Source organism: Brienomyrus brachyistius, chromosome 17, assembly GCF_023856365.1.
Source record: "Brienomyrus brachyistius isolate T26 chromosome 17, BBRACH_0.4, whole genome shotgun sequence".
Classification (NCBI taxonomy): domain Eukaryota; kingdom Metazoa; phylum Chordata; class Actinopteri; order Osteoglossiformes; family Mormyridae; genus Brienomyrus; species Brienomyrus brachyistius.
Window position 1 is genome coordinate 23255414 of NC_064549.1, and position 24932 is coordinate 23280345.

A 24932-nucleotide genomic window follows, 5' to 3' on the forward strand; every position below is an offset into this window, starting at 1 on the left:
CTGTGGTGCCCATGTGCCGACGTTACCGAGCCGTAGGATGGTCTTACGGTCACGCACAGCTGCAGCATGTAGCATAAACACCTCCAGGCTACCAGCACTGCCAAAAGAGCACCCGTTCACAGATCCCTACGGACCACCATGCTCTATGACTGGCAGCACGTCTACATACTTCTGGAAAAATGGCATGAAGTAGGAAAATACACAAACGGAAATAAAACCATGTAAATGCCTCTGACAGCTTAGTTCCAGCATTGCGATGCCAGCCTCTGCTACCTACCGAATCACTGGTCCCCAGCCGTGGTCCTGACGACCTTCCCAAACCCACAACAGACAAAGAACCTCTTTTAACAACTAAGCGTCTCATGACGGGGAGCAAACGTGAAAGGTCCCAGAATGTCCCAGGCATTGTTCAATGGACAATGAAGAGCCATCGTTGGAATGAGATCACATAGCTAAGCTTGTCCATGCGGTTTCATCACAGACGTCATTACGTGATAAAATATTCACTCCGAGCCTCAGGTTTGTTTAACGGCTGACGACAAACAGCCCATGAACCAGGCCACCCTATTGCTGCGTAATTACATCATGACTGCCAGACGGATGTGGCAGGACCTCGAGGAAGACGGCCCACAAATAGCATGGGCTCTTAGTAGAAGCGCTTCCTACCATCTCCTCCTCTTCATCATTAAATGAAAATGCTAACATATGCTGCCCGTCGAGCGATATCTACATTTTCTGCTCACCTCCTCCACCCCCCAGTTTATTAACCCTCCTGAGATTAATTTTTACCTGCAATGTGCAGGCTGGACACCAGTGGGCAAAGCTACCATCTGTGTCAATCCCTTCCCCGAAACTCACAGAAGCTCTCTGAAACATCACAAGCAGTTGGTCTTCGCTACACGCCCCATAGGCAGGCTGTTGGGCTCCACCTGGACCTCCTCAGGCTGACAGTATCACCCAATTACATTCAGGCTGTACCGCCCAATCACATTCAGACGACACCCACTTTTCATTTCAAAGTTAAGTGTCTGGTCATATCCACATGAATCCTCAGACAGAAAACCTTCAGACTGCAATTCACCACCTCTGCATCCTCATGGATATCTACGTTATAATGTCTAACTATAAACGGCACATATTAGCAGAATTATGACTCACACAGACCTCCTGCTTGACAGTTACTCTGCTGATCATCTCGTCAGGAAGAGCAGCTGACTAATAACACTTTCAGACATTCCGTGAATTTCTTTATTTGTCATCTTAGCAGACTTGCTAAGACTTAATAGACTAGCAGGAACCTGCAACTATTCAGGTACAGCTTCCATGCCTGTCGTGTGCTGAGGTCAAAGGGCAAATGTTCCAGATCACAGTGCTGTCTCCATGACTCACTGGAAGAAATAGACACACGAGTTCACAGGGTTCACACATGTCCAGGAACCTGTCGAGGTGTGTCCACAAAACTGACGCTTCTCTCCATGTTGGTTTCTCCTGGAGCATCTAGCTCAGTCCTGGACGTCCTTGAAACCTGGGCGTGTCTGTGACAGCATCAGCCACAAATTAGAGGGCACCGTATAATTAGGAGTTACTACTTTCACTCCAAGCAGTCCTACAGGGCCACGGCTCAGCAGGGACCGAGCTCCCACTGCCAGGAAACTTTGTGGCCGTCAGTGACGGCTTTCTGGACTTCACTTTTCTTTCAAATGGCGCTGGGCTTTAACCCTTACCATGGAAACCACCAGAATCTCCAAGCATGGCTCCCCACAGACAGAAATAAACACACAAGCTCAACAATATGGCACTGCCCTACTCTTGGTGAACATATTAAACTAATTAAATAGGACTGAACACATATTTTTAAACGCCGCTGCTGTATAGTTTCACACATTCCACACTGCCTCTAATTTACAGTTTCAGCCATCAGAACTTTTCCCTAATGTTAATGTGCAGGCCTGAGCTTAGTTTGTCTTTCATATTCGCAGGGATATAAATATGTTATCACTACTATTCAGGCATCAGCAAAACCACCAGCCTGTGAACTAAGATGCAATCAAATACAAGTTTAAACGATTATATCTTATCAAAGAGCTGAAAGTGAACACTGAACCCCTACGACTGTCCTCCAGCCTCACAAGGCAACATACAAACACTGGCACACAATCAAAGCGGAGTGATTCTGTGCGTCTGCTGCAGTTCCTGTCGCTCCACTCCCAGAGCAAGGTCCTCTGACTGCCTCTGTGTGTGTGTGTGTGTGTGTCTAAAAGTTCGTAGAAAAAAAGAGAGAGAATGGTCTGTGAATATGGCAAGGGGAGTTGGACATCTCAGGCCTAGGAGAGCTGATACCCCACGTGGCAAAGATGAAAATTAAATAAAAACAAATAAAAAGCACGGTTTTCATCCACGTGGACAAGTGCAGTAAGATATACATTAGCAGACGGAGGCATATGGAGGGTTTAGAAAAAGCCAGTGCAGATTTCGACATTCACCCGACGAGGATTTATGCTTGTCATGCGCGGAATAAAAAGGTACTTACTCACGTCAAAGGCTCGCTTTAAAAGGGAAAAAATATTAGAAGGTGGACTACTTTTAGGATCGCGGAACAGCTAAACCGGTCGGTTTGTTGTCATATGCAGCATGTCATTTGCTTTCACTGTAACCAGAGCGACGCCAACCATGAAATACGTAACGATACCATGAGTAAATATGTGCTGAGCGATGAAGGACAAATACATGTACGAAGTAAAATACAATCCAGCACGGACCGAGGTGACCTTAGTTCTCGCGACGTAGTCCCGCGCGCTGAACGCACGGCATTCGATACCAGCACGCATTCGCTTTAGCCAATTAGCGTTTATTTCAAAAGAGGAACATGACAAGCAGTCATCATTCAACGTGTTAAAAATACTCAACCTGCCTTTTCAGCCAGGCTCACGGAACGACACGGTAAAATAAATACTTATCGGGAAAAGAAACTATACAGACAAGACATTTAACAGGGGGGAGGGAAGAGGAAACAAACGAACAGAACGCAGTTATTGGAGAGACGAAACGTAGAAATGTTAAAACTGTCATGCACAACGCCAGATCCTCCCACAAACATCCGCTAGTAAAAACCATGTTTCTTTTTTTTGTTGCAAAATATGGGTACAAAAATTCTTCAGAACTTTGATTTTTAATAGCTGCAAAATTGACTGGCAATATAGAAAAATCAAACCAGGAATAAACGAGTAAAAATGACTGAAAATGTGCTGTTCTTTTACATTACCATATACGTTGACATATATATCATTTATATATTTGTATATACTGATAATTCCTTTAATGGCCTTCGATATAAATCGCTTTTTCAGCTGTCCTTCAGCTTAGCCTTGTCAAAGGCCACTTGTCTGCTCTACCACAAAGGTGGTGGTGCCCCATGGTAGCCCAGGTAACGTGCGATAGCACATGGCTACCGTATGTTTGAAGCCCTAGCATCCCATTTCTGCCAGCGACTCAAGAGTTTAGGAGGCTAAAGCCCAATGGACAGTGGCATGGTCACATGCACAGCAATTTTCAAGATCACACGAACGTAAATTGGTCCACATTAGTTACTTGTCATCACATGGGACTGAGGTTTTTGTGACTAGCAACACGATGTTGATAGGACTTCGTAATGGTTTTTGCAATAGATGCTAAAATCAATGTTAAGCCTGCGTGCAGATGAATCTCGGCCACTATTCCTTGGCTGTTAAGTCCAACGTCAGTGTACAAAGAGCCAAAACTGCTGCCCACTGTTACAAATGTAGCCTCCTTCTTATGCTCAAAGGTTAAGAAGCTTCTGGAACACAATGAGAGATCTTATTTGAGTCACTGGCAAAAAGCAGTGGGAGTGGTCAATGAATTTCACAGTCTCATAACGGAGAAAAGCCATTGTTATTTTCTGGAATAGGGAGTACCTGTGTATACATGTAAACCAAAAACAGCCACATTTTCAAGTGTGTATGAGTGTTCAATTCAATGTCCATAGCTTCAGTGGGGTTCCATCCATCCCTCTATAGTCATGAGGGCCTAACTGGTGCATGAAAGACAATCAAAACGTTCTTGGTGGCTGGCTCTCCCAAGACGTCGACTAAATGTCTCTCTCAGCTCTCACCCCCATGTCAGCATCGTGGAGAGACTGAGACACCAAACACATTTAAAACTACGAGGCACTATTGAGTTTTCAAGGCTTCCTGTTGCAGATCAAACACGAAACAAATCAATTAAACTTATGCAGAGAGCGATGGTTCTGCAGACCAAAGACTCATCTTGTCGTCCAATTCAGATCAGCAGCCAGAAAAATGGCTGCCAATCCACCATGGTCAGAATGTCCAGAACAGAGCTCCCCCCTGGAGTTGCTGGGTCGAGGCAGAGTTCAAGTGAAGAAATACAGGGCTGTTAGATGGACTAACTCCCATCATCCATCAGTCTCGGCTCCCTACCCAAAAGTATCCTGGACTTCTCAAGAAATTATCTTCTGAGGAATCTCTATGGAGGCCTTCAGGAAGATGGAGTTGTCTCGGACGTAGTTCCTCTTCTTGATCTCCTCATGGGAGATGAACTTGGGGTAGCCGAAGCCCAGCGTGCTCTCATCCAGTGAGTTGCGGGTGCTACATGGCTTTTGGAAGTTCTTCCAGTTGGGGTCAGGGTTGAAGGTCTCCGTGATGTGCTGAGGCTTCGAGAGTGAGGGGTCACTCTGGTCCAGGATGGAGAAGGTCACCTTGTAGGAGAAAGGCCACTCTAGCAGGTTGTCATACTCTCCAGGGAGCACACGGATATAGATGGAGAGGTGTGTCCCCTCACCACTGCCGTTGCCATTAAGGAAGGCGGACACCTGCAGCTTGTAGCCATAGCGGTGGGTGTAGAAGGGGGGGCTGAAGAACTCATGGTTGCTGCGCAGCTTGGCCTCCTGCAGCTTGCGTGAGTAGTCAGACAGCTTCCAGATCAGCACACCGTCGTGGCTGATGGACAGCTCCTCCACCTCCCGCCGCAGCTCAAGCAGCTCCTGCCGCTGGCGTCCCACCAGGCTACACATCATGGTCAGGTGAGACTTGGTGGTCTCCTCCAAGTGTCGGCCAAGCGCCAGCTTGGGGCACTGCAAAAAAAATGAAGGAGGTTGGGTACAGGGACTAAATTCTTGAGCCAGAAAGTGAGGTTAGTTCTACAGTAGGGACAGGGGCGGACTTAAGGGTTTAGTGGCTCTAGAGGAACACAGGAATGGGGTCTTGCTTGAGTCCATCTATTTATCAGAGTTTCTTATTGTGTTCTTGCTCTTCTTAGGCTAATGTTAGTCTTGAATCTTTCCATGCATTTGTTTTATTGTTTTCTCTCCACATCTTTTCACAAACTGTCTACTACTCTATCGGGATGGTATGAAAGACACGAGTGAAGATATGTTACCGGTGCTACTAGACTCAAGTGTGAAGGGAACCCTGGCTAGTGTGAAGTCTCAGGGCTGGAATAGTCCATTGCAGCTTAGACTGGGGAGGGGAGCCTTTGTCTCTACTGAAAGCGGTCCCTAAAATTTCTAATGGCAGAAATGCTGTTATCATTTTAAATGATATTATTTCATATCCATCAAAATAACTTCTGGAAATTCTGTTTTTTGAGGCCCAATGTAGCTGTCTACACTTGCTTTATGGGGAGTCTGCCTCTGGGCAGGGATTCTGAACTGCCATAATCTCTGTGGTCTTTTTTCCCCTATACAGAACTACCTAAATCAGTGTTTCCCAACCCAGTCCTCGGGGACCCCGAACAGTCCATGTTTTGGGTTCCTCTCTGCTCCTAGCGCACGTGTACCAGGTATTCAGTGTTCCTGATTGGCTGGAAGCTGGGAGGGAGCAAAAACGCGGACTGTTCGGGGTCCCCGAGGACTGGGTTGGGAAACACTGACCTAACTGAAGTCTAATTTAATTGGATATTACACAAGATGTCAGGTCCTTCAAGTGTGAATGAATTGATTGTAAACCACAAAAAAGACTAATTTCAAAGTGATCGAAGCCCCATTCGTCAATTCTAGGGCAGCAGTCTGGGAACATCACTGTAGACAGCTGCACGTTTATACCCAAGCTGTCAAGCGTAGGGATTTTCCATGCTGAGAATTCCCAGAGGAATGTATTGTCTTATGCTCCTGGAATACTGCTCGTGCCTTTGGACAGCCGCCATTCCGAGCGCTGTGGAACATCTGCATGCCTGGGTGTGTTTTTTTTCCCTCCCTACTGGGGTCTATACTGTAGGGAAGCTATAATTTTATCATTTAGCCCAGCCATCTGTCGTGCAATGCTTCTGGAATTCCAGAACCATTCTTGTTTTTGAGAAAAGACACAAGAGAAAGTTCAGATGGAGAATAAAAAAAGTCCAGCTAATTTATATGTGAGATACATGGAACCTTCTGACTCAAAAACTTCTCCTGCGGTTATAGATATAAATTATTGGGGGGTTTTTTTGTACTAGTAGTAAGAAAGACATGTATATCAGGCAGATTAGTCAGACAAGCATGGAGACAGCAGGCAGAAGAAATAAGCAAATATGAGTGCAAAATGCTTCAATCCTCAACTGGAAAAAAGTACCAGCTAAACTAATTTTGGATGATTGCTAATGGAAAGAACAAGGTTTTGAAGACACCAGTGGGCTGAGGAGGCTGAGTGATGGAAGTTGCTTGGACTAGGTGAGAGCCAGGTAAATAGGAGCAATCCAATAGGGTTGGGGTGAAGTGAATAGTGTCAGTGTTAACACTACTGCTTAGCGGGTAGGGTTAGCATTAGCATTAATGCTAGTGGAGTAGTGTTAGCACAAGGGCCTATTGGAGGCCGCTAACATTAGCATTAGGGCTGCTTACCCGGTGTTTGCAGCCAGCGTCTTTGAAAGGGCAGAGAACCAGAGCACTTCCGCAGCTCTCCTTCACATGATTTGCCAGGTCCTCGCGGGCAATGTTGGGTGTGCCGCACTGGTTAGGACAGGGCACTGGGAACCGTGGGCAGTGGTACTGGTGGTTCTGCGTGGGGAAGCAAACGAAGCCAAGTCAGCAATGATAAAACAGCTGGCAGCCCCCCCCCCCCCCCGCCATCTGTCACTGCAACCTGAAATGCACCCCTAGACTAAGTCATTAAAACTAACACTGGCAATCAGTCAAAAATAGAAAGGAAACCTCCCGCACACCCCCCCCCCCCCCAGGGTGTTAGAATATATTTCGGCCAGGAATCAAGCTTCCTCCCCCGTTCCTGACTAGTTCAGCTCTATCCAGCAGCCAAATTCACTGTAAACAGAATCGTCATTTGCGAGCTGGGTGTAAAAATCACGAACCCCCCCCCCCCCCCCCCCCCCCCACAGTGAAATGCTGAGGATTGGGCAGCTGGAGCCAGGGATGCAGGGTGTTAGGCAGCACAAACAGCGGTGGGGGGGGGGCTTGCTCCTGTACTGAGCAAGGCTTGTTCTCTACCCCCCTCCTCCCCCAGCTCCTCCCCTACTGCTCAACATGGCCATCAACAAGGAGCATGCAAACACATCAACAACCAAAGAACCAGTGGACAACACAGCACGGAGGGGGGGGGGGGCACTATTACAGAAAGACCATATGGAGATGGACCCCCCCCCCCGCACCTCCCCCCCCAGGGGGCTGGGGCCATGCAGCACTTACCCAGGAACATTTCAATAACACACAACCTTGACTAACTTTGAATCCCGCATTCCTTGTACAATTTCAAGCTTGAGCAGACTCAAATTGGATTTTGGGCTGGTGAAGATGGAGAAAATAGGAAAAAAAAAACTGGAAAAGAAAGCTTCCGGGGTTGGGCGTGGGGGGGCTGACCTGGATGGTGTCGTAGACAAACTCTTTGCCGCAGTACTTGCATGGCTGTGTGCGTTTGGGGCACTCAGACACGCTGTGCTGCGAGAGGAGCCGGCGCATCATCCGTGCCCCACATTTGTTCTCGCAGTACACGCTCTCCTGGGGACAGATGCCCTGGTGGTTCTTGGAAGAGACATGGGAGGGGGGGGACGACAAATTCATGTCATGTTACAAGGAGTCTCACACAGAATCAACCACAGCGGGATAATCACCAATAATATTGATTTCTTGGTTTGAGGGCACAGAAAGGACAGGGGTTTACATTACAGGATGTGTCTGACTCCATCATTCAGGGCTGCCATAGGACACCCCAACACCAGAAGGTTGCTGGTTCAAATTCCATTATGACTTCATGGAAAGAAAAGCCACATTCGTTTTTTTCTATATGTCAGACTACATACATGAATTAAACGTTCATTAGCTAGTTACGTAAATCTGTTAAATGATCCTTGTCTGCTCTGTTGATGGACTCTGTGTCTGCTAATAGCACGGCTGGGGCTGGCCAAGACCAAGAACAAATACGACATGAAAGATAACAGAGACTGCAGTGTGCTCATGCTCAGAAGTGACTCTCCTGTTGGGTAGGGGCAATGGGGCAGCACTGAGGACCCCAGGGCTGCCCTTTCATTTGCCCGACTGTCCTGTTATTTTAAACAGCCTACCGTCTATAAATAAAAGGCACCGGCACACTAGGCCTCCCGCCCTGTAAGCGACAAGGGGGCTTTCATCGACTGGGTGGGGCTTCCACCAAAGTCAGCGCTGTTGAGTTTGGATCAAAGAGAGCTTTTACAGAAATACTGCCCTTAAAAATACATTTTGCAGCACAAACATCACAGAATGTTGGACGCACTGGAAACTTCACTGGAAGCTTGGCTGGAATGAAGTAGAAGACCCACAGACTGGAGGTTTATTTAAGTAGTTAACTGAAATCCATTTAGTTCCTGATTTCAGAGACGTGCAGTGTGCGCTTAGTGGAAGGAAGACAGGGCTTTGGAGGCGGGTTTGGGGTCATGGAGAAGCAGGGGGAGCGGCTCTCACCTCATAGGCCTCGCCGGTGAACTCGCAGCCACAGAACTCGCATTTCACCTTGCGCTTGGAGCAGTCGTGCTGCAGGTGATCGGGCAGGTCTCGCCGCGTCAGCTTGGCGGCGCAGCGGTTGGGGCATGGAACCACGTTGAAGGCGCAAGTAGAGAAGTGACTCTGTTGGAACCGCAAGGGGGGGGGAGGGTGTTTCCATGGTGATGTTAATAATAAAGAAAATCCCACGGGACCGCAGAGAGAAAAGCGAGGAAGACTCCACACACCTGCAGCTGCTTCATCTGGCCGCTCCAGCGACAGCCTTCCTCACTGTGGATACAGCGAATGGCCAGGGACAGGATCTGCTGCTCCAGGTCCGGGTCGGGGTAGATCTGCAGGGATACCGACCCCCACGTAAGGAGGGCATAGGTTACAGTTACAGTTCAGGGCACCTGCATACTTCTGGAATTCTGCACCAGATGCGCCCAGACGGTTATCATGTGGGACCAGCATGATTTCTTTGTGTAGCAGTTAGAAAACACTTCCTGTCACATGATCATGTACTTCGTTAAGCACTCCGTAAAGTCTGGAAATCTACTCTGCCTTAGCTCACCCTTTATCTCTGATTTATAGCTGCCGTGAAATCAGTTCCATGCAACAGTATGCAGGATAAGAAACCAAAGCTAAACAATCTGTCATGCAGGGGAGAAGTGAGAGGCTGCAGACTGATTACTGCCATCAGTCGGAGGTCAGCCTGCCTGCTGAGTGACATGGGCTCAAGCAGGAGCTAGAAGACAAGGTCTGAGGGCCACCTTTTCTGTCCTTAGACAGTGCAGTATGCGCACAGTATGCACAATGTTCTAAAGACATGCGTATTTTTAGTAGCATGGAAATTCTTGCATTCTAATTCCAAAGGCATAAATAGTTGGACTGCTTAGCTGTATACAGCCTTGGGGACACTTAGAAATTAATAAAATGTAAGAACACACGTCACATCACAACGAAGTGGAGTGCAGGTTTTCATTGGATGCGGACTGAGCCTGCCTTCGTTTGCACGTCCCAGGCATAAATAGGCAGGGGGATGTTATTGGTCTGAATCCTCGAATAAGGCGTCAGGGCTGGTGAGCCAATGCGAGCAGAGCTGCCAGCATACCACCACCCACAAAACACAACACTGGTGTATCCGTGGGGTGAGGGCCTGTGTCGGTGCAAGGCAGGGGCGCATGCGGAATTACAGCGTCCCAGCAACAGCCACTGGTTCGACAGGAGGGAAATCCACAGAGATAACGGATTGGCTGCTTCATTGTCCCTCACAGGGAAAGCACAGAAACACGTGGCAACGGCCTTTAAATCTTTGGGGGAATGCCTGCAGCTTAACCCCCCCCATGACTGATACCTGATTCGCTCAGAGCAGTTTCTGTGTGCTCACGCCCAACCGTCTTCATCAAGGTGGATGGCTTTAGGGGAGACGGGGGAGGGGGCGGGACAGGAGGCCGTGACATCCACAGCGCACTCCTGCTTCTGGCAGGTCGCCGTAGCAACACCTCGGCCAGCCGCACAGACTCTGGCACATGCGGGACCCTGGCGGGAGTGCCCCTGCAGGCTCGCGCGTGGCTGCCGCAGCTCCCTTACCGTCGCCATGTGCCATCTCAGCCGCAAGCTACGCCGCCGTGACGCAGGATAAACGGGAGCCAGACGGCACATTTTCACTGATTAAACCTTAATGAAAAAGGACAAAGAGACCCGGGAGGAGCGTAATTAAACCGCCTGGGGGGGAGGGGGCTGCCGGAAGAGCCAGGAGATTTACTGCCGTGCCGTGAAGGGCAGACCGCCACGGCTGAGACCTGGCCAACAGCGGAGACCCAGATTCGGCCGCCAGACTGGCCCCTCCAATGAAATCGCATTAAATATTTAGGGATTACAGGCAGGCGGCTCCCACAACAGGCCAAAGGTCTCGCACACAGACACACTTCAGACGGTGCACAGGTACGCAAAACCAGCTCCACTGACACCAGCTCTACTGGTGGCCATCTTCCTCAGGGACCATGGGGAACAAAGACAGCTCTGTTTGTAATCAGCTTTCACTTCGGGGACGTATCCACCATGACCCCCCCCCCAGTTATCAGTCATCAGTTCATGCAATTAGCAGAGATGGATGGTGTGGGTTAGGCTTACCTTAGCATAATCCAATGGGAGCTGGTCCTCGGGACACTTAAACACCCCCTCACTGCAACACACACAAAAGAGGGAAGAGACTGCGTTACACAGCGCACGCACGCATCGGGCTAGTCATCCCTCTCCGTCCCTCCCTCTCTCTCACACCCTCAAGGCCTGCAACTCAGACGTTTTCTGCAACTTTCTGCTTTGCAGACACACAGGTAATTTTGGATTCCAAACTGTGTGTTCTGCAATGCCCCCCCCCCACCCACAACAACAACAACAACCCACAGACACCCCTAACCAGAGTCACATGACACAACATCTCCCATGTGATCAGAAGGGCGCCAAGCCCTCAGGTCACTAATATCTGGGCTTTAAAAATGGGTGTTGGACTCTCATAAAATCGGCTCACAGTAAACTGGGGGTGAGTTTGACCTCCACGTCACCATGGCAGCTGTGGTAAACATTTCCCGCTCAGCCGATACGGTACCACGGACAGTCCCAGATGACGAGTCAAAACCAGTTACTCACAGGACAGGTTTGAACAGACAGCCATTGGCCGCAGGGCTACAATTGGGCTGGACTGACAACCAGCTGAGGGCGTCTAACGCACAGAGAACGTCGACGCGGTGGCCTGAGGCAGCACAGCACGATGCAGGCCCAGCTAATCACAACACCCCACTCATGTGGCTCAAAGTTACGGCAGCTCATTAGCAGGCAAATCGGGGAGGCGGAGGACCTGCTCTCTGCTCCGCCCCCAAAACGCCAGGCAATCCCACAGCACCAGAGTGGCTGACAGGGTCAAGGAGACTATCTTCTGCGGCAGAGTGTCCCCTGATCTGCAGACGCCAGACAAACAGCCACACAGCGATACCAGGGCATTAATGCAGCCTTAAATAGTGACGAGACTGGGGGAAGAGACCCTGCGGGCGATGGGGTGGGTGCGGAGGGGTGTGTGAGCTCCTACACATACAGACACAGACCCACACACATAGATGCACATACACAGACAGACAGACACACACAGGCATCAGCCTGGCTTAAAGCTGAGCTTTAAATCAGCATCACAGACTGCTTCAAAGTAAAAAGCACTCCGGCCTGTATACCCCTGTATGAGTGCGATCTGAGAAATTTCCAGAAACCTTCCGAATGCCAGGCCCCATGGCTCCTGGATCTGTTGGACGGCTTTCCCACAGTGGTGCCCTGCTCATCAGCAAGAGGTCACCTTACGCCACACCTTAAACAAACCCATAACCCCCCAGGGCGTCCTCAGGGGGCCCCCAGAGCCCCGAAACCCCACCCTTCTCCTGGGCATGGACCACGTTTCATCTCGGTGGGAGTCCCTCTAATCCCCCAAATCCGCCAGCATGTGGCGGCTCTTCCCGGCACTCGACTGCCCCCCACCCCCACACCCCCGATGCTCCCCCAGTAGTGTGCCTTCGTTATTTTTCCTGGCCTGCTGGGTGGAGGGGGGGAATTGTGTAGGAACGGGAGATGCCGGGACGCCAGGCCGCAGTGAACCTGTCCACCTGCCAAACACGACCTCCGTATGGCGCACAGTAAGCCACCACGTACTGTGTCTCTCTGTTTCATCAGTTAACCATGAGAGACCATCAAGTCTCTCTCTCTCACTACAGAAACTGTCAGCCATGTGCATTGCATTATGGGTAATGTATTAATTATGGAAGACTGGGGCATACAATGGAAACAGAAGCCACCATGTCCCACTTTTTCCAGATTATGCTTTTATTTGGACATCGGTGGCTGTCATTGAAGGAGGGGGCACACCAGAGCCGTGCAGTTCTCTGCCCACTTTCTGTTGGGGGGCGGGATTACCTGGCACAGTAAAACCACCTAGTGTCTCAAATTTCAGCCTGGCGAAACAAAGCACGTCTCTTCACCTGACCAACCTCTGCTTTTCCGTGGAGCAGCGCAGCCCAGGCGGATGGTGCTCTGCGGCACAGCGGCGCCCCGCAGGGCCAGCTTATCTCTGCGGAAACCGAACTTTGACCTTTAGAAGGATGACTCACCAAAAGGGTAAATTCTACAGGCGTGTCGAAGGTGAATCCCTGATCTGTATCGGCAAGTTATGGAGGACGTGATTGCCATACATCACTGGTGACGCAGCATCTTCCCCTTAACCACAATTTACGCAACACGGTATTTTCCAGAATCAGTTGAGGTCCAGGCTGCACACGCCACTGCTGGGAAGGGGACGCTCGTTTCCATAGCTACCAAAGCGGCCCAGTTTTGTTCACAGGCTGCTATATTTTGGTCATTCTGCTCGCCCTTGAGGTCAGCACACCCACTGCACACAGTGACATATCAGGCTTGGGTTCCTTTGAGCTCAGATTGTTGGTAGAGACATGCGAGTCCAGTAGCAGTTACATTGCTGGGATTTGACCCTACAACCCTAACCCTAAACCGTCACGCCACCTACTGTTCGGCCACAGAGCCTGCTGAACATGTCGGGGGGGTCAGCCCTGCCTGCCTCTTACCTCCCTCATGCCCCTAACACGGCTAATGGCGGTAAGTACAGCTAAGGCTTGGCTTCAGCGCGGCCTCCCATCCACCCTCCCCGCTTGAGGCCCGGTTTACCAGCTGACAAAAATAAATGCTTTCTGGTGCAGCGCAAATGCAAAAAAAAATTCCCAAGTCAGCAAATTGCAAATGCATGTCCCAACCATATCTTCCCCAACCCATTTAATCTGTATGATAAGGTGCAAATGAAGCATATTTCAGTGGCTGTCCCACCTGTGGCTGGGACAGGGAGCAGAGAGTGATCTTAACAGTACATCCAAGGCTGAGAAGGGAGGGCAGGTCTGGGGACAGCGAGCCCCCTCTGAAACAGGAGCACACGAGTCATCAACCGCTGACCTCTGTGTCCGCTGACATGAGACAGACACGCCACGGGTGGCCGTGAGGTGTTCCAGGGTGTCGCCACGACGACATTGTCGTTTTAATTACAGAGATGCTCTAACGTGAGCACTCCCAGGGCAGACAGCTTTGCCGGGAGGATAGCCCAGGGGTGGAGCAGCTGCTGACAGAGAGGATCTGGCAGCTGAGGGCCAAATGCAGGCCCACCACGCCCTAAAATTGCCCTCGTGCAGCGACAAAACCAAAACGCTACTCAGAGGTCCAGCCACGCCCCCTGAAATTCCATAGCCGTTTTAAGGGGTACCCACGAACCTCCCCGAATTTCTCTCGCGCTGGGCCAGCTTTGCCCGAGGTGACTTTGGCAAACAGGTTTGGCACCCAGGTGTGTGTTGCTCTTCAGGTGCTCTCTCTCCGTTTGATAAGTTAAGAAGATCGTTAGGAAGATGTGGAGAGGCTGGGTGGGGGCATTCCAACTGCAAACTATTAGCGGCCTGCTGGGGAAGGGGGGGAGGCAAATTCAGAGAGCATGCTCTGCCTTTTTTCAGCCTCACAACTGCACACTGATTGAGGTGTTGTGACGGGGGGGGGGGGTCGCAGCAGCCAGTCGCCGGGGGGGAGGGGGGGGCATCAGCGTACCGTGAGACACACCCACCGCAGCCGCCACCTGGGTATTACTTACCGGGAAATTGCAGGGGGGTTGAGACACTGAACAGCAGCACCAATAATCCACAGCCACTTCTGCAGCTGTATCCCAGCATTTCATAACACCAAACAAAAACGGACGTGTCATTGTTCGCTAATCACCCGGGAGAGTGAGACTGGGCGTCTCCTTAACCCGCCTTTGCTTAAGCTGGTTGGTCACAGGGGCCGCCCTCTCGCTAATTGTTACCGCAAATCACCGTCAAAGGGGATTCAGGGTAGCCCCAGGCTGCGTGAGGTAGCAGCTTGCACTGGGAAACTTTCTCTGCCATCTCCGTGAGAAACGCCGCTGGAAGGCTGTGGTTCTGGGTCAAAATGAGAAAGTATATAAACACTGAGGATCCAGCCTGGGAAAGTCAAATTAACGTAGGAGCACGTTGACAAGGCGAGCTGGAAAATGAGGCTGACAGCACAGACAAGAGTCCCTCAAGAGCCTCGATGGAAACCCCTCGTCATTCCTCCTTCTGTTCGTGAAATGATCCCCCTTTAAATGGGAGTACGGAATCGCTGGCGGCATCCCGGCCTGCTGCCCCAAAACAACCAGGACCACCAGATTACTGCAAGCCCCCCCATCCCCCCACAGCAGGTGGGATGGGCAGATAATCCCTGTGACGGATTGCTTGGCCCGGGCGGTGCCACGTGGAGCTCACCCGCCTGTCTTACCGGCACGTGGCACCAGACAGTCATTCCTACAGCAGAACCTGTCTAGCCACCAGTACCAGCCTGTCCGATTCCTACCCATAAAGCTGAGCCAACTGTATTCGTCCAGTAACCTGGATTTTCTCCCTGAAGATGGAGAATCCGAATCCCCACCCGCGCAGCTGGTTACCAACGCAATGCCGCTCCGGCGGCACGCAATGGCAAACTCTGTCACAACTCGTCCTTTCCCACCTCTGAAAACGGAGCAGAACAAAATCATGCCGCCACTCACCCCTGCTATTTACATGGCTGCAGAGCCAGCAGTCTGCAAACCATTCACAAAAACCTGACAAAAGCAGGCATTGTTTTCTTTCCTCTAATACTAGGAGCTCAGTCTTTCCATCTGCTGAAAAATTCAAAGGATCTAGTTCAACACAGTCAGTGGTGCACTGAGGCATTGTGGGATACATACATACCAGCTCCCAGCAGAGAGCTCTTCTTGCTGCCTTGAGACGGTACAGTAAGGTCAATGGCCGCTGTGTGAGTATGAGGTGTGGGCACGAGAGTACTTCATGGAAGTCCCAAGCAGGACACCGGCACCTTCCTAAACGATGGAGGGATTCTGAGGGTGACTTCACGTGTAAACCGGGCCGGCTGCCTGGGCTCATTCTCATTCAGGCTAAGCCGGTATTGACATCATTGCCTGCAGCGATTGTTGGAGTGGCAGACAATGACCTGGGAAGGGTTTTTGTCGAGGTGCATTGCATGCGATTCAGCTGCCTGGGTTTTTCCCAGACCTCGAATGACACAACAGTCCGGAGTGACTTTTCTAGTCTTTGGTTGGGTTTGGACACTCACAGAAAGAATCTCGATTAGGCCATTTATCCAAACGGTCACACCATTCATATTCTGTGGACCTTTCTTGGACTCAAAGGGCGTCTCTAGGCTGGATCTGGGAAGCAGCCCGCCTACTGGGCCCGAAACGTGCCAATCAGTGGTTAAACATAACAGCTCACCATTATTATTACTGCCAAGGGATGGCATTGCTGAACCCCACTACTTCCAGACGAGATGTTAACCCCTCCTGGTAGTCAGCCCTCCTCCTCTCAATGGAGAATACACCCTAAAGGCCCCGTCCCTCGGTGGGTCGCAGACACAGACTCGAAACGCGTACCGGCACCTTATCTAGCGTTATACAAGACACCTTCTACCGCCAAGACCATGGTGCCGGATCGGCGGGAAACTAATCATGGTGCACAAATGCAGCGTAGCACATCCGTAGAGCACCTAGACCGTGTTTCAGAACTCCGATGCTCAATCTGAAGGTAGATCGGAGATGGCAGAAGACGCACAGTCTGCCAGAGGTATCGGGGGGGGGGGCGTCATTACCTGTACAGGCATGCGAGACGTCAGTGCAGAATATGACTCACAGAGCAGAGAATGGCAACAAAACAGGCAAGTGATAGCAGCTGTGTCTCGATTTCCCCAAAATTACGCATGTCCAAAGACACACGGAAACCCCACAAAACCAAGAGATCTCCCAAAACTGCGGGATCAACACTGGCGGGTAGTGGACGGGTGGGAATGGAGTTTATATTTAGTAAATGCTATTGTGGAAAAAGTATCCAGAAAGACCGGTTTGGAGTAAAGGCCAGACTACTGCAATGCAGCTGAGTCTGGGACTCAGAGTGGGTGAATTAGGGTGGGGAGAGACCAAGCGAGGCCAGGGACTCCTGACTCTACCTAAGCAGCCTGCACTGTATGGATGAATGCATGCATTCAGAAAGAGAGCATAAATAGTTCTCTCATTCTTGTCCTCACAATTACCCAGAATGCCCTGCTGCCCCTTCATTAAGCAGGGCAGCGTCCCATAATACTGCACCCTATGGCATGGCTGGTGTCCACCCCGCATTGTTCGTAGACACCACCGTCATGCAGGTCGGGGGGGGGGGGGGAGGGGGGGGGAGGTCAGAATCGAGCAGATGGGATTTCAGATTATGGGACGGAGTGAGCTGGAAATAACCAAGGAAACAGAGAGGGACTGTGTGCGTTTGGGTCCGTGCCCCCTCAGGTAGCAGGGTCAAGGGTCAAAGGTCTCTTGCTTGTGGACAGCCTCTGTTGGCAGCTTCTGGTTTGAACTCCCCCTCCATGATCACAGGTTTGCTGGCCCTATGCCCCCATCACACAGCTCCAGCTCGCCACAGCTAAATTCTGACCCCGCCTGCAACACCCCCCCCCCCCGGCCGCCCCACCTTACGGCAATGCCATAGCAGCCCACCAGCAACAGAGGGCAGCATATGCTAACTGTCCACCCTTCTGAGTCACAGTATTTGTGCTCTTTCCGGGCGGGTTGGGGGGGGGATTGCTGTCTCTAGACCTGGTATTAAGCTGGTAGAGGAACTAAGCATCTGGTCGCGGCTGAAACACTCCGCTGTGGAACGAAGAAAGACCACAAACATATCAGTGTGAGGGAGCAAAACCCACCACCCCCAGTCCTGTGATTAGAGACACTGTGCATTGTGCTCAAGCCGGAGGTAGTGGGCCACGTAGCCCGGGGGGGTGGGGGGGTAATCGGAGCGAGGCTGGAGAGCTGCCACGCAGGAAGGAAGCGAATGTGGGGGTGCTCCATCCCACTGATGTCCCTCCAAGAGGACGATGACGGCGGATATGTGTCCAATGTGGGGGGGGGGCAAGAGTGTGAGGTTTAACTGTTCAGCTGACACCTGTTCTGCTCAAAAAGGGGGCCTTTCACAGAGACAGGTGCTCCCCAGAGCTGTGAGCCCCCCCCGAAGTGGTCCACGCTCCCTGCTCCGCCAGCTGCTCACCATTCACAGCTGAGATTCCTCACGTGCCAGAGTTTCGGATATGCACCAGGGACTGGGGGGGGGGGGCACTTTCACCTCTTAGACCACTCAGCTGTTTCACACAGCAGCAAGAAATCTGACCTCAAATCAGGGTGATGCACCACTAGACCTTGGAATTCCGATGTATTGGCTCCAAAGACAAACCATGTACCTACACCTGCTTCCTGATAACATGATTTATTTACTGATTGTAACTGAAAACCATCTTCCTCTGAAGAAGAATCTAGCTCTAGAATCAAACGCTGCTCAGAGATCCGACTCAGAGACCTACTCCGGGCGTCCATCTGCCTGGTCCAGCTGGCGAACACCCAGGAATCGAGAGAAGCTGGCTGCCCAGGCCCGCTGCCCCCCCGTCCCCCCGCCCTGCTGCGTGAGGGCACAAGGTGCTCCAGCACATAGCTGGAATACCGCTCCTTTGTGTTTGCCCGGTGGGATGCAATCTCTATTAGTACAAGAGGCACCCAGGGCCACAGACACGTCGGGACAAGCCGCTGGCCCCCGAGACTGCTCTCGCTCATTCTGTTAGTAAACCATTGGCTCCCCACAGAGGAGGGGGGCAAGGCCGGAATGCAGTGTCACCGTGAATAATGGGGCACTAGGAGCGTGGAAAAGGACAGGAATGTTGTTATATGAAGGGTAATGGGGCACTCCAGCTCGGGATAATGTCCACGCCGCAATGCCGAGTGGGCCCACTTTACATTCGTGTTACTCTCTGCTGGCTTCGTTCACACAGGGGCCTTGTGATTCCTGAGAGTTTGCTGGTTGTTAACTCCAAGTATGCAAACAAACTGAAGGAGCTGCTCGGGCCTGATGTAGAGGGAAGAAAGGTCATGGGTAGCCGTGCAGGGGGAACGGAGGACACCCTCTCCTGAGGGCACCCATCTAAGATGACATCATCCAATCCTTATAGCAACCCCCCCCCACCCTCTTGTGGTCACATGGGACAAAGGACCACAGCCTAATCCTCGTTTTTCTCATCCACAACCTCATCATCATTTTTCTCATCCATGACTGTTCTTTGAATCTCCAAATCTTTACAATCCAGGAGGATAAACCTCACCCTGGACCCACCCATCATTTCAACATGCCTTGTTATACTTAATTTCTAAATCCCACCTTTCACATTTTCCATCTCCTGTATCAAAGTCCTCCTCTAACAGACAAGGAGATGCCACTGGATAGAGTCAGCACCCACCCTGCTAATAGTACAAAGATAAATTTCTTGAGATGATTTTTTTCCGAAGAACACTGAGCACTGGACTTATCTCTGTTGGGACAAACATCTGCAAAGCCACAACAGCAAAGGAGCAACTCCAAACATGGCTGAACTCCCAGGAGGAGATAAGAGTCTTTGAAAAAAACTTCTCAGCCGAGTGCTTAGCCTATACAGGCAGTCTGTCACAGGGGCACTCGGGCTGTCAGGCCTCCTGCACCTGCATGAGCAGGAAGGACAATCGCGTTAAACATTAAACTTGCCCACCAAGGCTGGCTGTAAACTCTGCTTGTCCTTGTCAGTTATTAAAAGGTGAGGCTAACTGCTAGTGTGACAACAAAAGGCTGCCATTCACCATTTGCAGCAGGTTTGTTCTTGTAAACCATGAAAGCAAGGTGCAGGTTTCAGAGGCCATTTGACCACAAAGGTCTGCCATGACTCCCACCTTGACTCCCACCTTGACTCCCACCTTGACTCCCACCTTGACTCCCACCTTGACTCCCACCTTGACTCCCACCTTGACTCCCACCTTGACTCCCACCTTGACTCCCACCTTGACTCCCGTCATCTGACATGTACTTGGAGATAAAAAGCTGGGCTGCACATGACCAGTCACACGTCACACCACATGTGTGCCTCTAGTGAAGCCGAGTTGGCTGACTGGACTGGGTTTGGTGCAGTGGTGCCAGTGCCCTGTAATAACCGTCGTTTACTCCAGAAGTATGAAAACATCAATAAAGCCAACTGACGGCGGCCATAAGGACTTGCTCTGTGCCATGAAGACTGAAGAGAGTCTGGTGATTTTCTGGTGGAATTATCGGGAAAGTGCTGAGCCTGTCTTTCTCAAACGGTCTCCGATGAAGCTGGGGCACTTGTGACAGGATGTCCCTCTGATTCTTAGGGATCAATAGAGGCAGTGAGTAAGACCTACACACAGAGCCATTCAGAGGCAACCCCCCCTCCAAATATGCCAGGGCAAGTCTGGCTCCTATGTGGCTCTGGGCACCACTGCCCCCTCCGCCCCCCCCATACCCCATTTATTCCTCATAGAAGCCTTCACTATCATACTAGACAAAGTGGCTCCACACTGGGCCCCCCCCCCCCAGCCTCCAACCTCCCCCCCCCCCACAATAAATCGCAAACACAATGGACAGAAGTCGATTCATTGGGTGTTAATGGAGAGAACTGACACTCACCCCAATCTCCCCCAGCTGCTGAAAGACCAATAGCACTTTATCCTAACCCCACCCCCCCGGGAGTCCACATCAATCACCTTCCTTTCCCCTCTTTAAACTCAGCCTTCCGTCGCAATAAGCTCATTGTACACTCGCTGCAAGCTATCATTTCCAGGCGGAAGGAGTGTGTCTGTGTCTGTGTCGGTGTGTGTGTGTGTGTGTGTCGGGGTGCAGGGTGTTGATGGAGGTACTGGGTTTGGGGTGCCTGCAGAGGGACAAAGAGGCTTTAGACTTATGACTGGGGTGTCAAAGAGAAACAAGGGAGGGGGGCAACGACGAGCAGTGCCCCTCAGCTGTAGACAGAGAGGCACACAGGCAGAACAAGCGCCTCTTGTGAGACAAAAGAATCGGAGCCCGGAGGAGCCCAAACTTTCGGGAGAGCCGTCTGTAATATTTACAAACGCGGCCCGGGAGTCGCCCACACTTTCGGGGCGCCAGGCTTCCGCTCGGCCTGGGAAATCGCGACGTGCTCAATGCTCGTCTTGTTCTGAGCAAACCCAGCCTTCTTAGACTGATGCTGTCTCTGGCTGAACCGCCTTTCCCAACCCACATAAGCACCTTGAATGCACCCTTGAATTAACCCACAGATAATCTGCTTCTCAAAGCCCACCCCCCCCCCCCTCCCTCCCCCTCTCTTGACACAGCAACAATGCTGATGTGCCAAGTCCCACCTGAAGTGACATCATTAACCTGCTAAGGATACTCAACACACAGGGAATCCCTTAACTCCCTGAAGACGCCACAGAGGCTTTCTACCCCCCCCAAGATAAGAAGGTCTGACCAGCCCACTCTGCAGGCCCAGTTCAGCAGGAAGCTTGCCGCACCCCATTTACACGCCTGTCTAGGTAGCACCCCACTTTTCCTGGGGCAACCAAAAACTCACACCCGCTTGATTTATATGGTAGGGAAGGGCACTTTATAAAAATAGCTGGGACGAAACTGAACATAGCCACCTTAAAAGAAGCATTTTCCACCCGGCAATTAAGCCAGGGAGTACGCTTCTATTCACACTTCCAGAGAGTTCTCTGGGGGCTATGCCAGGCTGTTGCACAAGGTAGGCATGGGTGGGTCCTGGGGCAAGTGTTAGCGTCAGGAGCAGAGGAGGACAGCAAGTCTGGGCGAATCACTCTCTATAAACACTCACTAGTCGCATTCTCAGAATTCGGCTTCAGTTACACTGTATTTCAAAGGCTTAGTGGAGAATGTACACATATTATTATTAGTAACAGAAACGGTGATAGCAGGGTTAGATCCTAACAATTCTCATGGACGGTGACATAAGAGTGACAATGACGGTGATAAAACAGACTCCGAGGTGGCTGTGCGAAAGTATGGCAAAAAGCATTCGCTCCCACCAGATACTCGCTGTGCATTCTGGGAAGCGAGACTCAGGGCCTAACTTGACATGTGTTGCTTCCAAGTGGTTCTGTCACTGGAGCAGTGTAACGACTGCCGGGTGACAAGCAACATCCGTGCCAGCCCACGCATTCGCTTATACCGACAGTCAAACACGGGGCATCTTAACACAAACACACATGGACCAGGAGCTGGTGTCTTCAGGGTTACTCAACACTGAACAAAGAACCAGATGTGCTGAAATTCTTAAGAACCTTCTGTTCATCTACAGCAATCAATACAAATCAATTGCTCAGTGTGGTTCAGGATCTGAAGGTTGATTGAGACGGCTGATTTTTTATATTATATATATATAAATAAAAGATAATTGGTTATTATTTAGGCCTACTAACCTCCGTGACTATGCGTTATCCCTTCTCACTATTCCGTGACAAACCACACGGAAGATAAAACACTAGCAAAGTTTGCATGCGGCTACAAAATAAACACCACGGAATTCTTGAAAAACCGTTTAGCAGTGCGTTTAGTCACCAAACACGACTAATGGGGGTTGGGTACGGAAAGTCACGTTTGCCCCCGGTCCGCAAAGCCCCGCAGTGACTGGGGCAGCACAGATTACTTCCGCACAAATGACCGTACGGTCCGGGACGACGGCGATGGAGGCAACAGTAGAACTGCGCTAATCCCGTCTGTCTGGACGGTATAGAAGCGGGCCGACAGACCGCCCGGGGGCCAACATGGCAGACAGAAGCAGATCCCGGGGCTGTTTTTGCCCAGGCGCACACGGACGCAGACACGCACACGCAAACGAATCCACACTGCAGCTCCGCCTGCCATCAGCAGCGACAGCCGTGGATAATCGCTTACATGTGTGCTTCCAGCTGCCACGCAGCCTACAGCAGCTGAGCTAGGCACCGCACTCCAGCATCGCCAGTATGAACCACCAAGCGCTTCACAAAAATAAGGAGGAGCTGAGAGACTGACTGATCACGGACAGCGATCGGTCTCCCTGCAGTTTTATAAAAACTGAAAGCACAGAGCTGTACCTGCGTGAATTTTTGTACTAAACGGAACAGGTGCAGGTAAACAAACAGAAACACCCACGACTTAACGAGCCCAGCGCCAGTACACGACAGAAACAGGTCATATGAAAGGGCCAATTACGCGTCTATTACACTCCCAAAAGGCTGATCAGCAACTTTTCCTTCACAGGTAAATTATTTATGTCAGCGTAACATTATTTATATCCACATGACACATTTCAGAAAATCCAAATCTGAAAACAAAAAAATACAAAACTTTCTTTGTCCCAGAGTGTTTTTTTAGCCAAACCACAACAGACGTTTAAACAAATGCTGGAGACATTTGAACAGAAAAAGCCAACTAAGAGCTGACATTTGCTCAAACAATGAGAAGATAGATATAAAAGGCAAAACACAAAAACACAAGTTAACCACGCTATTTAACTAAAATGAAGGATAAAACAGCATTGTCAGGTTGTGCTGGGTTGCATATAGTCTTGTTTTATTGATTTATTTAAAATATATGCAAGCATAACTTATGACCATATGGCATGTAAGGCGCCGTATTAACATACATCAACCCGATGACACGGGCGCAGACCACAGTGCCGGATCCCCAGGGAGCGCCTCTGAAAGCACTTCCTAACTAGCCCTTACATATGGGCAGCTTGACGTAAAAGTGAAAGGGCAGCATTGATAACCGTGATTAAACCCCGCGAGCTGGGTGACACGGATCACTAAAGTGATTAATAACCATACTGCAACTGGAACATTTTATTGGACTGCTTGTCTCTTACTGACCCAACGCCTCCTACCCCAGGTAAAGCAGAAGACAGACGCACATAAGAAAGGGTGCGAACTCCCCTTCACAATTCACAATGCCCTCGCTGACAGAAGTACATTTGTTATTTTCAAGTATAAAGACATAGCGATATTAAAAATACACCCGATCACTGACTAAGTGCTTCACTTAGATTATTTAATCCATTAAATCTAGACATGGAAGGTCCGACAATAGCCTACACGTCAGAAGACACATAGCAGGCACGCATCTTAAACTGTCAAAAAAACGAATTCATTTATCTGATTCATCCGAGTCATCTTATCAGATTCTATCATTTACCTTAGGAATTCTTGTAGGCACGTATCACAAAACCTATGTCCACATGTGGAAACTTGCACGGGTTCTCGCATAGCCTTGTTGCACAAAGGACATTGGAAACGTCGCTTCGGCTTCTCCAGGAACTTGTAATCAAACCCCGGCATTGCCGCTGGACTGGAAATAAAATGTCTGTCTGGGGTGGACGACTCGTTTCTCCGGCTCTTCGCCTTTCGGGGCGCCGTGGAATGAAGCTGCAGCGTCCGTCAGCAGCGCCGCTGACATCCGTCAGTAGGGAGGGTTTGAAATCCACGTCCAAACGTCAAGGGCAGCCGTAGGGAATAAGTGCTGCTGTGTGCGGCGAATAGGAAACCCCGGAGGCCGATTCGCAAAGGCGTCGTACTAAAACTTGCCAGTCGTCTCTTCCTAAAGGGATTTAGGTATTACAGAGAAGGATCGACTCGGAAAAGTGTCACACATACGTACGCCTCCCTTTCCTCACGCAGGAATCGCAGCCTGACTGGGGACAATAGTTGCATCCCATCTGTTTAAGGTACACACCCCGCCCACCCAGCTTTGCGGGAGGAGCCGCGATTAAAAGGCAGCCTCGCTTTGTGTATACCGTCACCAGCAGCATTCTTATAGCTTATTCGGTATATGTTTAATAAATCATTCATGCAAGAATACGTGTTATATTAATGACCTAAAGATACATACTATATATAGTTTGTGGATTTAAAACACAATCGGATTAATTAATAATACATCTAAATGGCGTATTATTGAGGTAGAAAAGTCACTTGTAAAATCGCATACTTTTACAGATAAGTAAACACTTCCATTGTATGCTATTGTTTATTATATTTACGCTGTATATTTCCCTGGGCGTT

The 24932-nt window shown here is 50.3% G+C and overlaps 1 protein-coding gene across 1 annotated transcript; it reads right to left on the minus strand.

Moving 5' to 3' along the window:
• Window positions 1–2832: 2832 nt before the first annotated feature.
• traf4a (tnf receptor-associated factor 4a) lies at window positions 2833–24593 on the minus strand. Its single transcript, XM_048981272.1, has 7 exons — window positions 24067–24593; window positions 11054–11105; window positions 9166–9270; window positions 8900–9061; window positions 7823–7984; window positions 6854–7009; window positions 2833–5110 (listed from the first exon to the last, which is right to left on the minus strand). The coding sequence occupies exons 1-7, from the start codon at window positions 24207–24209 to the stop codon at window positions 4478–4480; spliced, it is 1413 nt and encodes a 470-aa protein (XP_048837229.1). The 5' UTR covers window positions 24210–24593; the 3' UTR covers window positions 2833–4477.
• Window positions 24594–24932: the final 339 nt, after the last annotated feature.

Bases quoted from the DNA above. Each gene is read 5' to 3' on its own strand.
- traf4a (XM_048981272.1), bottom strand. From the start codon at position 24,209: ATGCCGGGGTTTGATTACAAGTTCCTGGAGAAGCCGAAGCGACGTTTC. The intron at 9,271-11,053 runs GTAAGCCTAACC...GTATCCCTGCAG, and splicing joins TCCCATTGGATTATGCTAAG to ATCTACCCCGACCCGGACCT. The intron at 5,111-6,853 runs GTAAGCAGCCCT...TTTTTTTTGCAG, and splicing joins ACGCTGGCTGCAAACACCGG to TGCCCCAAGCTGGCGCTTGG.